This window comes from Thalassophryne amazonica, chromosome 13, assembly GCF_902500255.1.
Source record: "Thalassophryne amazonica chromosome 13, fThaAma1.1, whole genome shotgun sequence".
NCBI classification, from domain to species: Eukaryota; Metazoa; Chordata; class Actinopteri; order Batrachoidiformes; family Batrachoididae; genus Thalassophryne; species Thalassophryne amazonica.
Window position 1 is genome coordinate 93,289,019 of NC_047115.1, and position 16,501 is coordinate 93,305,519.

The following is a 16,501-nucleotide window of genomic DNA, read 5'->3' on the forward strand; positions in this document are numbered from 1 at the left end:
TTTTTTGCCAGGGGTTGTACATAATACAAATAAAAAATAAATTTGTTCAGGTAATAATTAATATTACCTTTATCATGATTGTACGAGTTAGCTAGCCAGTGAGCTAGGCTAGCGCATCTCTTCAATAGGTGATCTAACCAGCTAGCTTGGCTAGTTAGAATGTAGCTGGCTCAAAAATAATCCTGCTAAACTAGTTAGTATTGCAAACAATGTATTCTGTTAAAATGTGTTGGTTGGATAAATTCAGCCTGGTGCCCAGTTTGGACTTTGCTAACTAATTCCACTTGCAGGTGTAATATCAGTTATCAAGTTGTTTTACCAATGAATATGGCTTTTTAAACCCTATATGGTTTTCTGAAGGGTTTAAAAAGCCATATTCACTGGTAAAACAACTTGATAACGATTTTATCATATACAGTGGTCCCTTGTTTATCGCGGGAGTTACGTTCTAAAAATAACCCGCGATAGGTGAAATCCGCGAAGTAGTCAGCGTTATTTTTTACAATTATTATAGATGTTTTAAGGCTGTAAAACCCCTCAATACACACTTTATACACTTTTCTCAAACAGGCATTAACATTTTCTCACTTTTCTCTCCTGTGTAAACACTCAAAGTTCAAACCTTAGTAGAAAAAAAATAGAACATTTCCTATAAATAATTATGATGGCTTTTAGAACTAACAAATTTAATTTTAATGATCAACCTATGAGGTTGGACACGTAAGAAATTATTAATAGTGACTCACCAGTATTTCACAGTTCCTCTGACCGCGCCTCTTTGTCGTGGTGCCGCTCCGCTGTCCGGATTGGCTGACTACTCGGGTGGTATGAAAAATATTACCCGTCTGCGAAAAGGGTGTATTGCTATTTATTCTTTAGTGTTTTATCCAATCATATTTGGGGTTTTCATGTATCCCATAATCCCTTGCATACCAGAGAGTCGTTGCAGTCAAAACAACATAAAGAATCCACATGATGACAATTGTAAATGAATATTATACTACAAAAATTTAATTTTTTTATGCTTTTTGTCACGTTAATAAGAAACTGCTGCATGATACCCTGAAAACTTGCTAAAACAATTATAACAAATAATCCGTGTCTGCTGTTTAATCTGCGTGGAATTTAATAAACGCAAACCAAATTTCAGACATATTATATATTAGTCTCGAACAAAGAGGACAAACAGTGTTTTAAAGAACAATAATCAAGACGTTAAAGAGCAAACTTCACTTTCCTCCAGAACGATATGATCAGGAAGCGAGCGAAGCTCACAGCAGCTCCCATTGAAAATAACAGAGAGACAGACTGTGATTCTCACATAAAACAAATGCAATAACAACGTCTATAAACCCAGAGAATATATTCATGAGAGTTTTAGGCACAATATAAAAATAGTTTTATGTTGTGATGTTAATGGTGTTGTCTGTGTGCAGCGGTTAAAGTGTAGCTTGATCAGAGCGTCTCAATGCAGTTCTCAATGTTACTGAGATCTTGCAGTGCAGCGACCTCTCCAAGATTTTGCAGGATTTGAAACCTGAAAAGCCTCAATTGGCATATCATTTATAGGTATATGATAATGTCAGATATAGGTCTGATAATGCAGTAATACTACAGTAGGTGCAGCCGGTCCGGCGAGTTACTACATCACAAAATATTTAACACTACCACGTGTACTAATTAACTAAACATTTACAAATGCTAATGTAGCCTCCAAGTTAGTCTCAATAAGTCTAATTGAAAAGTTCAGCTATTCCATGTCATTCGTTCTTTTGCTTGAAGCTTTGAAGCATGAAATGCAATCGCCAACGCCCCCCAAGAAAAAAAAGTTTGGAAATGATTTGAAATTACTCTTATTTTTGCCATCAATTTCATGAGCTGCATTATCTGTCATATTGGTTTGAATGCACTCTATAATATTTAGAGCATGTATTATATCAGAGCAGTAAATTAATGAAGTTTAATTTCCTGGGGACTCAAACTGGCAATCTTGGACAAACCATCATTTCTGTTCTAATCCTGGAAACTCAGCTGACCACGATGACAAACCCCTGAATCAACAGCGGTAAAATATCAACGAATCATCGCACAGGGTTGTGACGTGCTATCAAAATGGATATTGATTGTTTTTATGATGTGGCTGTTGTATTAAAATAAATAAAGCGTGGGTCCAGGTTTCAGCAGTGTACCTGGAGGATGCTTGTTCCTGTGGGGACGCTCTCAAGAACACTGGTCTCATAGCTGTTTTGGAGAAAGATGGGTCTGTTGTCATTAACGTCCTTCACCTCCACAAACACTGTGGCTGTGCCCGTCCTCCGGCTCCCTGCTGGACCGTTATCTAGACGCAGAAAAACACTCATGTAAGAACACACGGGATGCAATTTAGACTTATTTCAAGGCTGGTACAAGAAGAAAAATCCAGATTAAATATGGATTTATAGAAGCAACGTATGAGTCACCACACATGACAAAATCTCAACTGCATTATTAATATACACACAAATATGTGACAGGAAAAGATTCAATAATCTTTAGAAAACAGATCACCGCTCTTGGATTTTCTTTCACCAAAACACATCAAATCTAGGTTTGCATCTCAGATGTACCTTCTGGTAATTTGTAGTTCAACTTTCAGGTCTTCTTTTTAAGAAAATTCTTCTCTATACCACTTCATCATGAAGCTCTATAACTAGTTTACACTGTGCAAATTTTCTTTCAATTTACACCATCTTTCCATTAGAAGTGATGCTGTGTTTGTGTTGCACAGCGGCAGGCTGTCCCTGGAAGTGGTCAAATCCCGCAATATCACGCAGTCCATTTGTTTGTTTGTTTCTATTACATTTGTTTGTCCAGTTATACAGTAGTGTTCAGAATAATAGTAGTGCTATGTGACTAAAAAGATTAATCCAGGTTTTGAGTATATTTCTTATTGTTACATGGGAAACAAGGTACCAGTAGATTCAGTAAATTCTCACAAATCCAACAAGACCAAGCATTCATGATATGCACACTCTTAATGCTATGAAATTGGGCTATTAGTAAAAAAAAAAAGTAGAAAAGGGGGTGTTCACAATAATAGTAGCATCTGCTGTTGATGCTACAAACTCAAAACTATTATGTTCAAACTGCTTTTTTACCAATCCTGTGAATCACTAAACTACACTCAACACAAATATAAACGCAACACTTTTGGTTTTGCTCCCATTTTGTATGAGATGAACTCGAAGATCTAAAACTTTTTCCACATACACAATATCACCATTTCCCTCAAATATTGTTCACAAACCAGTCTAAATCTGTGATAGTGAGCACTTCTCCTTTGCTGAGATAATCCATCCCACCTCACAGGTGTGCCATATCAAGATGCTGATTAGACACCATGATTAGTGCACAGGTGTGCCTTAGACTGTCCACAATAAAAGGCCACTCTGAAAGGTGCAGTTTTATCACACAGCACAATGCCAGAGATGTCGCACGATTTGAGGGAGCGTGCAATTGGCATGCTGACAGCAGGAATGTCAACCAGAGCTGTTGCTCGTGTATTGAATGTTCATTTCTCTACCATAAGCCGTCTCCAAAGTCGTTTCAGAGAATTTGGCAGTACATCCAACCAGCCTCACAACCGCAGACCACGTGTAACCACACCAGCCCAGGACCTCCACATCCAGCATGTTCACCTCCAAGATCGTCTGAGACCAGCCACTCGGACAGCTGCTGAAACAATCGGTTTGCATAACCAAAGAATTTCTGCACAAACTGTCAGAAACGTCTCAGGGAAGCTCATCTGCATGCTCGTCGTCCTCATCAGGGTTTCGACCTGACTCCAGTTCGTCGTCGTAACCGACTTGAGTGGGCAAATGCTCACATTCGCTGGCATTTGGCACGTTGGAGAGGTGTTCTCTTCACGGATGAATCCCGGTTCACACTGTTCAGGGCAGATGGCAGACAGCGTGTGTGGCATCGTGTAGGTGAGCGGTTTTCTGATGTTAATGTTGTGGATCGAGTGGCCCATGGTGACGGTGGGGTTATGGTATGGGCAGGCGTTTGTTATGGACGAAGAACACAGGTGCATTTTATTAATGGCATTTTGAAAGCACAGAGATACCATGACGAGATCCTGAGGCCCACTGTTGTGCCATACATCCAAGAACATCACCTCATGTTGCAGCAGGATAATGCACGGCCCCATGTTGCAAGGATCTGTACACAATTCTTGGAAGCTGAAAATGTCCCAGTTCTTGCATGGCCGGCATACTCACCGGACATGTCACCCATTGAGCATGTTTGGGATGCTCTGGACCGGCGTATAGGACAGCGTGTATCAGTTCCTGCCAATATCCAGCAACTTCGCACAGCCATTGAAGAGGAGTGGACCAACATTCCACAGGCCACAATTGACAACCTGATCAACTCTATGCGAAGGAGATGTGTTGCACTGCATGAGGCAAATGGTGGTCACACCAGATACTGATTGGTATCCCCCCCCAATAAAACAAAACTGCACCTTTCAGAGTGGCCTTTTATTGTGGACAGTCTAAGGCACACCTGTGCACTAATCATGGAGAAGGAGAAGTGCTCACTATCACAGATTTAGACTGGTTTGTGAACAATATTTGAGGGAAATGGTGATATTGTGTATGTGGAAAAAGTTTTAGATCTTTGAGTTCATCTCATACAAAATGGGAGCAAAACCAAGTGTTGCATTTATATTTTTGTTGAGTGTAGTATTTAGTTGTATAACCACAGTTTTTCATGATTTCTTCACATCTGCGAGTCATTAATTTTGTTGGTTTGGAACCAAGATTTTGCTGGTTTACTAGTGTGCTTGGGGTCATTGTCTTGTTGAAACACCCATTTCAAGGGCATGTCCTCTTCAGCATAAGACAACATGACCTCTTCAAGTATTTTGACATATCCAAACTGATCCATGATACTTGGTATGCGATATATAGGCCCAACACCATAGTAGGAGAAACATGCCCATATCATGATGCTTGCACCACCATGCTTCACTGTCTTCACTGTGAACTGTGGCTTGAATTCAGAGTTTGGGGGTCGTCTCACAAACTGTCTGCAGCCCTTGGATCCAAAAAGAACAATTTTACTCTCATCAGTCCACAAAATATTCCTCCATTTCTCTTTAGGCCAGTTGATGTGTTCTTTGGCAAATTGTAACCTCTTCTGCACATGTCTTTTATTTAACAGAGGGACTTTGCGGGGGATTCTTGCAAATAAATTAGCTTCACACAGCCGTCTTCTAACTGTCACGGCACTTACAGGTAACTCCAGACTGTCTTTGATCATCCTGGAGCTGATCAATGGGTGAGCCTTTGCCATTCTGGTTATTCTTCTATCCATTTTGATGGTTGTTTTCCGTTTTCTTCCACGTGTCTGTTTTGTTTTTTTTGGGGGTTTTTTTGTCCATTTTAAAGCATTGGAGATCACTGCAGATGAACAACCTATAATTTTTTGCACCTGCATATAAGTTTTCCCCTCTCCAATCAACTTTTTAATCAAACTACGCTGTTCTTCTGAACAATGTCTTGAACGTCCCATTTTCCTCAGGCTTTCAAAGAGAAAAGCATGTTCAACAGGTGCTGGCTTCATCCTTAAATAGGGGACACCTGATTCACACCTGTTTGTTCCACAAAATTGACAAACTCACTGACTGAATGCCACACTACTATTATTGTGAACACCCCCTTTTCTACTTTTTTTTTTTTACTAATAGCCCAATTTCATAGCCTTAAGAGTGTGCATATCATGAATGCTTGGTCTTGCTGGATTTGTGAGAATCTACTGAATCTACTGGTACCTTGTTTCTCATGTAACAATAAGCAATATACTGAAAACCTGGATTAATCTTTTTAGTCACATAGTACTACTATTATTCTGAACACCAGTAGTTGCCTCTACTGGTGGTTGGCTCTCACTGCGGTATTGTATCACTTCCTGTTCCGGAGCACAGCGGTGTTTTGCTGTATCTGTTAGCTGTTTAATCTGCGCAGTTAGATTGATCTAGTTATCTAGATTACGATTTGTTTCCCAGTGTAATCTTTACGTGCCTTAACTAAAGCACTCCTTCTGCTGAATCACCTCTAAATTATTTACACATTATTCACTTTGCGTGTTTTTAGGAATCCGCTAGCTTAGCGTAGCTACTAGCTCTTAGCCGATTTAGCATGGCGGCTTCTCCTGTCTCTCCCGCACTTTTCTGCTCTGGGTGTGAAATGTTTAGTTATTCCTCGGCCTCCTTTAGCAGTAACGGTACTTGTAATAAGTGTAGCTTATTCGTAGCTTTGGAGGCCAGGCTGGGCGAATTGGAGACTCGGCTCCGCACCGTGGAAAATTCTACAGCTAGCCAGGCCCCTGTAGTCGGTGCAGACCAAGGTAGCTTAGCCGCCGTTAGTTACCCCCTGGCAGATCCCGAGCAGCCGGGAAAGCAGGCTGACTGGGTGACTGTGAGGAGGAAGCGTAGCCCTAAACAGAAGCCCCGTGTACACCGCCAACCCGTTCACATCTCTAACCGTTTTTCCCCACTCGACGACACACCCGCCGAGGATCAAACTCTGGTTATTGGCGACTCTGTTTTGCGAAATGTGAAGTTAGCGACACCAGCAACCATAGTCAATTGTCTTCCGGGGGCCAGAGCAGGCGACATTGAAGGAAATTTGAAACTGCTAGCTAAGGCTAAGCGTAAATTTGGTAAGATTGTAATTCACGTCGGCAGTAATGACACCCGGTTACGCCAATCGGAGGTCACTAAAATTAACATTAAATCGGTGTGTAACTTTGCAAAAACAATGTCGGACTCTGTAGTTTTCTCTGGGCCCCTCCCCAATCAGACCGGGAGTGACATGTTTAGCCGCATGTTCTCCTTGAATTGCTGTCTGTCTGAGTGGTGTCCAAAAAATGAGGTGGGCTTCATAGATAATTGGAAAAGCTTCTGGGGAAAACCTGGTCTTGTTAGGAGAGACGGCATCCATCCCACTTTGGATGGAGCAGCTCTCATTTCTAGAAATCTGGCCAATTTTCTTAAATCCTCCAAACCGTGACTATCCAGGGTTGGGACCAGGAAGCAGAGTTGTAGTCTTACACACCTCTCTGCAGCTTCTCTCCCCCTGCCATCCCCTCATTACCCCATCCCCGTAGAGACGGTGCCTGCTCCCAGACTACCAATAACCAGCAAAAATCTATTTAAGCATAAAAATTCAAAAAGAAAAAATAATATAGCACCTTCAACTGCACCACAGACTAAAACAGTTAAATGTGGTCTATTAAACATTAGGTCTCTCTCTTCTAAGTCCCTGTTGGTAAATGATATAATAATTGATCAACATATTGATTTATTCTGCCTTACAGAAACCTGGTTACAGCAGGATGAATATGTTAGTTTAAATGAGTCAACACCCCCGAGTCACACTAACTGTCAGAATGCTCGTAGCACGGGCCGGGGCGGAGGATTAGCAGCAATCTTCCATTCCAGCTTATTAATTAATCAAAAACCCAGACAGAGCTTTAATTCATTTGAAAGCTTGACTCTTAGTCTTGTCCATCCAAATTGGAAGTCCCAAAAAACAGTTTTATTTGTTATTATCTATCGTCCACCTGGTCGTTACTGTGAGTTTCTCTGTGAATTTTCAGACCTTTTGTCTGACTTAGTGCTTAGCTCAGATAAGATAATTATAGTGGGCGATTTTAACATCCACACAGATGCTGAGAATGACAGCCTCAACACTGCATTTAATCTATTATTAGACTCTATTGGCTTTGCTCAAAAAGTAAATGAGTCCACCCACCACTTTAATCATATCTTAGATCTTGTTCTGACTTATGGTATGGAAATAGAAGACTTAACAGTATTCCCTGAAAACTCCCTTCTGTCTGATCATTTCTTAATAACATTTACATTTACTCTGATGGACTACCCAGCAGTGGGGAATAAGTTTAATTACACTAGAAGTCTTTCAGAAAGCGCTGTAACTAGGTTTAAGGATATGATTCCTTCTTTATGTTCTCTAATGCCATATAACAACACAGTGCAGAGTAGCTACCTAAACTCTGTAAGTGAGATAGAGTATCTCGTCAATAGTTTTACATCCTCATTGAAGACAACTTTGGATGCTGTAGCTCCTCTAAAAAGAGATCTTTAAATCAGAACTGCCTGACTCCGTGGTATAACTCACAAACTCGTAGCTTAAAGCAGATAACCCGTAAGTTGGAGAGGAAATGGCGTCGCACTAATTTAGAAGATCTTCACTTAGCCTGGAAAAAGAGTCTGTTGCTCTATAAAAAAGCCCTCCGTAAAGCTAGGACATCTTTCTACTCATCACTAATTGAAGAAAATAAGAACAACCCCAGGTTTCTTTTCAGCACTGTAGCCAGGCTGACAAAGAGTCAGACCTCTATTGAGCTGAGTATTCCATTAACTTTAACTAGTAATGACTTCATGACTTTCTTTGCTAACAAAATTTTAACTATTAGAGAAAAAATTACTCATAACCATCCCAAAGACGTATCGTTATCTTTGGCTGCTTTCAGTGATGCCGGTATTTGGTTAGACTCTTTCTCTCTGATTGTTCTGTCTGAGTTATTTTCATTAGTTACTTCATCCAAACCATCAACATGTTTATTAGACCCCATTCCTACCAGGCTGCTCAAGGAAGCCCTACCATTATTTAATGCTTCGATCTTAAATATGATCAATCTATCTTTGTTAGTTGGCTATGTACCACAGGCTTTTAAGGTGGCAGTAATTAAACCATTACTTAAAAAGCCATCACTTGACCCAGCTATCTTAGCTAATTATAGGCCAATGTCCAACCTTCCTTTTCTCTCAAAAATTCTTGAAAGGGTAGTTGTAAAACAGCTAACTGATCATCTGCAGAGGAATGGTCTATTTGAAGAGTTTCAGTCAGGTTTTAGAATTCATCATAGTACAGAAACAGCATTAGTGAAGGTTACAAATGATCTTCTTATGGCCTCAGACAGTGGACTCATCTCTGTGCTTGTTCTGTTAGACCTCAGTGCTGCTTTTGATACTGTTGACCATAAAATTTTATTACAGAGATTAGAGCATGCCATAGGTATTAAAGGCACTGCGCTGCGGTGGTTTGAATCATATTTGTCTAATAGATTACAATTTGTTCATGTAAATGGGGAATCTTCTTCACAGACTAAAGTTAATTATGGAGTTCCACAAGGTTCTGTGCTAGGACCAATTTTATTCACTTTATACATGCTTCCCTTAGGCAGTATTATTAGACGGTATTGCTTAAATTTTCATTGTTACGCAGATGATACCCAGCTTTATCTATCCATGAAGCCAGAGGACACACACCAATTAGCTAAACTGCAGGATTGTCTTACAGACATAAAGACATGGATGACCTCTAATTTCCTGCTTTTAAACTCAGATAAAACTGAAGTTATTGTACTTGGCCCCACAAATCTTAGAAACATGGTGTCTAACCAGATCCTTACTCTGGATGGCATTACCCTGACCTCTAGTAATGCTGTGAGAAATCTTGGAGTCATTTTTGATCAGGATATGTCATTCAAAGCGCATATTAAACAAATATGTAGGACTGCTTTTTTGCATTTACGCAATATCTCTAAAATCAGAAAGGTCTTGTCTCAGAGTGATGCTGAAAAACTAATTCATGCATTTATTTCCTCTAGGCTGGACTATTGTAATTCATTATTATCAGGTTGTCCTAAAAGTTCCCTAAAAAGCCTTCAGTTAATTCAAAATGCTGCAGCTAGAGTACTGACGGGGACTAGGAGGAGAGAGCATATCTCACCCATATTGGCCTCTCTTCATTGGCTTCCTGTTAATTCTAGAATAGAATTTAAAATTCTTCTTCTTACTTATAAGGTTTTGAATAATCAGGTCCCATCTTATCTTAGGGACCTCGTAGTACCATATCACCCCAATAGAGTGCTTCGCTCTCAGACTGCAGGCTTACTTGTAGTTCCTAGGGTTTGTAAGAGTAGAATGGGAGGCAGAGCCTTCAGCTTTCAGGCTCCTCTCCTGTGGAACCAGCTCCCAATTCAGATCAGGGAGACAGACACCCTCTCTACTTTTAAGATTAGGCTTAAAACTTTCCCTGAACCATCCCTTAGTTATGCTGCTATAGACGTAGACTGCTGGGGGGTTCCCATGATGCACTGTTTCTTTCTCTTTTTGCTCTGTATGCACCACTCTGCATTTAATCATTAGTGATCGATCTCTGCTCCCCTCCACAGCATGTCTTTTTCCTGGTTCCCTCCCTCAGCCCCAACCAGTCCCAGCAGAAGACTGCCCCTCCCTGAGCCTGGTTCTGCTGGAGGTTTCTTCCTGTTAAAAGGGAGTTTTTCCTTCCCACTGTTGCCAAGTGCTTGCTCACAGGGGGTCGTTTTGACCGTTGGGGTTTTACATAATTATTGTATGGCCTTGCCTTACAATATAAAGCGCCTTGGGGCAACTGTTTGTTGTGATTTGGCGCTATATAAAAAAATTGATTGATTGATTGAACACTACTGTATATACCGGTATTGTGTATAAAGTGATTCTATTTCATTAAGTTTTAATGCAATATTTCTGTTCAGCTGAAGGTCTACACCAGAAGCACATCTTGGTTGCATCCTTTTAACTCCTTTGTGGAGGTGTACAGGAGCAAAAAGATAAAAATAGGTCTCACTGACCAACTATTGATGTTCTTGACTGTACGTGTAAATGTATTCTTGCAGAATTTCACACATTATCTCCGCAAATTTGTGTCTTTTCAGCATGCACAGGCCCCTCAGAGGATACATCACCCTGACTCACTAGTTTTGAAAACAGGAAAACCTCAGACTTTTTGTTCTTTCTTTTGAAACAGGAACAAAGCCTGTTGTGCAATAACGTGACATCACTGCAGAGATGCAGGCATCACATTTCTTCATCACTGTTGTTCAAAAGCGCAGAGTAGACATGATCGGCTTTGAAGATGACACAAAACAAGAGTGAAACAAGCCCTGCTAGAACAAATGCAGAACATAAAAAAGGAGGAGAAACGGTCGAGCAGGATGTACCTATTGCTTCTATAACCAGAGTGTACGCCTCCTGGATTTCTCTGTCTAGGCTGACCACCGTCCGAACAACTCCATCTCGGAATCCTACGCTGAATTTTCCGTCTTGATTACCTCCTAAAACACAAACATAATTCCATATAGATTTGCAGCATTTCATGCATGGTTCATATACTGCACAACACAGAGAAAAAGCATCCATTCCTTGGACGTATTTGTTGTATTTACCAAACTTTATCAAAGTGAGTGAAGAGCTCTATAATGTGATCTAGTCATTTGTATATGAATTTAAATAAATAGCTGTTGCACAATAATTAGCCTGTTTCGACTTGTAAAACTTTAGCAGCAATAAAATCCTTTAGGGATGCACATTTGGATACTTTTTCCCACATCTGAATTTGCACATCTGGTCACACCCTGTCCTAGACTGTGAGCAAAGAATAAGTTAAGACCCAGTGAACTGAGCTCTGGGTTGTGACTCATACCACAACATAATTCTGATGTCAAATTTGTATATACATATACATATATATATATATATATATATATATATATATGATGTGACTGTCTGGTTTTTCTAAAACCCCATTTTCAAATTTTGACTAACCTTTTTAAATAAAAATTGAAACAATTCAGAGGAGGTGTAAACTTTCACATACATACAGTACTTTGAAAAAAAATGTAGTTCACAGTTAATGCAATACATTTTTACACAATTTTGGTAAAAATGTAGGGTTTGTGGTTTTTCTACCAGTTTATTCGCGGGCTAAGTATTGGAAGTTAAAGAGTCTGAAATTACAAATGTTGTTGAGTTGTGTTTTGTTTGTTTGTTTGTTTGTTTATTTTCATTGTTGTGTCCAGTTCCTGAAAAAAGGATACTGCTGCTGATAACTGAATAATAAAACTAGAGTGCCCCAAGAAAGTGCATGCCTCTGCCAGGGTCCAACGGTCCTCTGTATAATATGGAAATCAATATTATTCAAGTAAATTGCCATAAGGTAGGGTGACCAAATGTCCTGTTTTCCCAGGACATGTCCTGTTTTCATGTCCTGTCCTGGCCGTCCTGGGTTTTTTTTTAGAAAGTGATGAAAATGTCCTGGTTGTCCTGGTTGAGTAAACTTCGAGTATCATTTGAGTATCTCATTGCTGGGCAGTGTGTCCTGGTTTTCGGTCACCAAAATATGGGCAGTGACACAACTGTGAGTTGATTTTTTGTTACCAGCCCATCTTATTTTTACCAAAAGTTAACTGCTCAAATGAATAAACAGTCAAGACTTTGTTGGACATTTGAGCACATTTTGTCACCGTGTAGCGGGTGATGTGAACATTTTAAAGGTTCTGCATATTTCCTACTTGAAATCCAAAATTCAGTAAAAAAGACATTAATAAAAGTCAGAAATGCATAGTTTATTCGGCAGGCAGAGCTTTGAACTCCCAGTATTTTTGTATAAAACATTTGATTTTGAGTGTTTGATGGTTCTTGAGTTTGAAGACATGGAAGGTTTTGCTGTACAGCTGATTACTTTTGCAATTACTTTTGACAAGCACAAGTCCTGCGGGTGTATAAACACTGACATGAGGTCACATCTTACACAAAAATCACAAAGTGAGATGGCTGGAAAAAACACAAATCCACATCTCTGTGGATGCACCTACAATGAAAACCCTCTCAATGAAACGCCCTCACCCACAGACACACAAACCCTTCTGACCTCTGACCTGTGATGAAGTAGCTGAGCTCAGCGTTGAGGCCCGCATCGTTGTCTGAGCACTGGAGGCGCACCGCCACGTGGTCTCTGGGGACGCTCTCCTTCAGAGAAACATTGTACACACGGGGGTTGAAGGTGGGCGTCTCATCGTTTACATCCAAAACTGACCCCACGGACACAAACAGACAGACGTTAAGACACGCAGACACACAACTGAGGACAAATAAAGTAGCAGCGAGGCACAGTACACCAAGACAACACTTCAATTCTGTGTAAAAAAAAAAAAAAAGTACAGCAATTCCAATGTGAAGGACATTATTTCTTTTCTTTTCTTTATTTTTTTGCCAGTTTGATAACCTTGTTGATATTTTACATTCCATCCTGGAGCTATTTTTGTTATTTTTTTCCTTGATCCTTTATCACGTTTTTACATATCCCACCAGCAGGTGGTAGCATCCTTCTCATCAAATTCCCAAAGTCTTAGTACAGCAGCTTTTTAAATGAAACCCTGAGAGTCCAATCACACGGTGCATCACCAGATTAATTTTGGAGCATGTAGAGGGAAATCAAAAGCATCCTGAGGATCTCTTTAGCACCACCCCACAGATTCAGGCTCTCTCACCTGTGATAGTCAGGGTTGAAGTGGAGGTGCGAGGGAACTTTCCTGCATCGTACGCAATAATCCTCAGATGGTACTGTCCAATCTGTTCACGATCGAGGACGGCGGTGGAGGTGAGAACCCCCGTGGACGTGTTCAGGTAGAAGTCCAGACGAGGCATCCCCATCTGTAAGGCCATCGTAATCAAACCGTTCTTATCCTGGTCTGGGTCCTCCACCTGGACCTACAGGGGCAAGAGGACGAATGTCAAAAGATCAAAGAAGAACAAATGTAAAGGTAATTGGATGAAAAAAGAAAGAGATGTAACCCACAATGAATATTTAAATGTCATAAGAGAAATATTCATAATGACTACAAACTACATATATATATATATATATATATATATATATATATATATATATATATATATATATATATATATATATATATATATATATATATATATATATATGAACATTGTGCTGGGTGACCATTCTTATTTATTGGATGTTTAAACCAAACTGTTTTTAAGAGCATTGCTTGTTGTATTTTCTGTAATCTGCATTGTAAATTTTATATAAACTGATGTTTATTTGATCTGCTTATTGACTGTAACCATTTTTAATGTGACTAATTTATTTTTATTTACTAATTTCTTAAACTAAATACTACAAAAATCTAAGATAGCTAGCATGGTAGCTGTAGTGTATTACATTACCTGACTCCCTGACACATTTACACTACTCATCATCTTGCAAGCGATATTATACACTCGTGTTTTTGTAAGTTTATACTTCAACAGGGAAAAATTTCATAACATTCCAAGCCATGTCATGATAGCAGACATAATACTGCCAACCTGGATATACACGCACGCAGCTAAATGGTTGCATGTAGCATGGCTACTAGCCCATAATATATTAACAAGTTTGTGGATGGAGTGTATTTGTATAATTCAGAATTGTATTTCAGTCAGTTACAGAATATTCTTATCTGTTTTGACATTTTTAACTTGAAGACCAGTTTAACACTAAATACCTTCTTGCATGTCACCACGTGGCGAATATAATATTATACAGTGCTAAAAGACACATTCAACACACAGGGATACACACTGATACAGACATCAGCCGTGTTACTTGTGCAGGGCAAAAGTCCACTTCAGCTCCCTTTGCAGAATAATGATCTCACCTGTCATCACTTATTGATCAACTTCGTCCCTCAATATTTAATCAATGAAAGCCTGTCTGGGAGGTTTGGTGACAAGTATAGAGCCTGTGTTAAATGAACAACTTTAACATCTCACACTTTTCCATCCAATGCAGATGTTCAAAGGGCTTTACAACGATGCCTAACCCATTCATTCATGCAATGATGTCAGGATGCTGGATGCAAGGTGTTCAGCTGCACCCTGAGATCAACATGGGAATTAAGTACATTGTTCAAGGGCACCTCTTTGTTGTCTTCTTGTCTGATGGGGAATCAAACAAAGGATCTGGTCACAAGCTTCCACTGTAGCCTGTAGGCCATCACCTCCCCCAATGTTAAACAGACTCTGTCATCGATTGTTTTACCTTCTCTTTTTTTAGTTAAACTGTCAGTGTTACACAAGCATACCATTCAAAAGAATGCCATGGGTCAAATATTTAACTTCCAAAAGTAAAATTGACAATGATGTATAGAGAAAACTTTACCACAGCATTTGGAGTTGTAACTGATTGGACATTTATGGGGCTTTCACACTATAAGTGTCAGTTGCGACAGAAGTATCACGAATCGGTCTAAAAAGCATTATTTTCAATGAGATGCTTCTCTTTGCCACTTGTCATCAGGCTGCTGCGGTCAAAGTTCAACCCAATTCAACTTTTGCTGCTGTGCGCTGTGACGTAGCTTCACGTTTTCCAATAGAAATGTGAGGCTACAGTGCAGAAACTACTGATCTGATGTCACTGACGCATTGGGAGGCGTTAACTGCTGCATCTGACGCCTGCAATCTGAAAGGCCTTTAACAATGTAACATCACAGACAAAAAAAATCAAGTTTGGGTCGTAGTAATGAGGCAACAGCATTGTCATAGCACGGCCACCGAAAACCTGCAAGAAATGTGGAGCAGTGTATGTTCTGGCATGAAACATCAGATCTGAAAACTTTCATTCAGATTCACCTAATCAGTAACAGCTGTAATCTCTACTAGGAAGAGGCTAGTCCCCCTTTCAGTCACGACCAATGTCATATCAGCTTTTCCTCAGATTCATTTCTGGGCACATTCAAGTGTAGTCCATGGTAGTTAGTGGTGCAAATTCAGTGGTACTGCATTCAGCCTGTGGAAATTTAACATGTTTTCCTTTTTTGTTTTGTTGCTGTTACCTCAGAAAGTAGGTCAAGGTCAACTGTTATTGAACTCACCTAAGACCTCCATGGGTTGCATATGTGGTGGCCCTGCAATCAACTGGTGGAAAGTTATTGTGAGTACTGTGTTTTCAGATATTATTTCTGTATGACCTTGAAAAGCAGGCCAAAGTCACTCATCATTGAACTAATGCAAGACCTCCAAGAAAAGTGGTGCAAATTTGATGGCCCTGCACCCAACCTATGGGAGGTTGTTGAAAGCACTGTGTTTTTCAGGATTTATTTTCTCTGTGGCCTTGAAAATGACATTAAGGTCACCCATCAATGAACTCAGCAAAAATCCTCAAGAGGTGCATACATGATGCACCTCATCAACCATCACCCATCAACCCATCATTGAACTCAACAAAGATCCTCAAGAGGCGCATACATGATGCAAATTCGGTGTCCCTGCTCTCAACTCATGGGAGGTTGTTGCAAGTACTCTGTTGGTCTGGAAGCATACGAACAAACAGCATTACTGTGACCGTGCTGGGGCAACCGGGCACAAGTGGTTTTCTTAGCTGGTGGACAACACCAATGAACTAAACTGGGCCTAAATGGGCCTGGGGATAGACTGTCCAGAGGGTACCTCACCTCTTGCCCAATGATCGCTGGGATAGGCTCCAACCACTGCCCCCCTGCCCACACACACACACACACACACACCACACACACACACACGTTAAGTGGAATAAGCAGATATAGTTTAATTACTGTGGCAGTTCACCCTGAATATAAACCGTTAATA

The 16,501-nt window shown here is 40.1% G+C and overlaps 1 protein-coding gene across 1 annotated transcript in view; it reads right to left on the reverse strand.

Moving 5' to 3' along the window:
* Positions 1–16,501, reverse strand: part of LOC117522999 (cadherin-23-like) — a 102,838-nt gene that overhangs the window by 49,888 nt on the left and 36,449 nt on the right. The window contains exons 8-11 of the mRNA XM_034184415.1: positions 13,384–13,603; positions 12,772–12,924; positions 11,056–11,169; positions 2,190–2,338 (exon numbers count right to left, since the gene is read on the reverse strand). Coding sequence (XP_034040306.1) covers positions 2,190–2,338; positions 11,056–11,169; positions 12,772–12,924; positions 13,384–13,603 — 636 coding nt within the window. The remainder of the gene's footprint in view (positions 1–2,189; positions 2,339–11,055; positions 11,170–12,771; positions 12,925–13,383; positions 13,604–16,501) is intronic.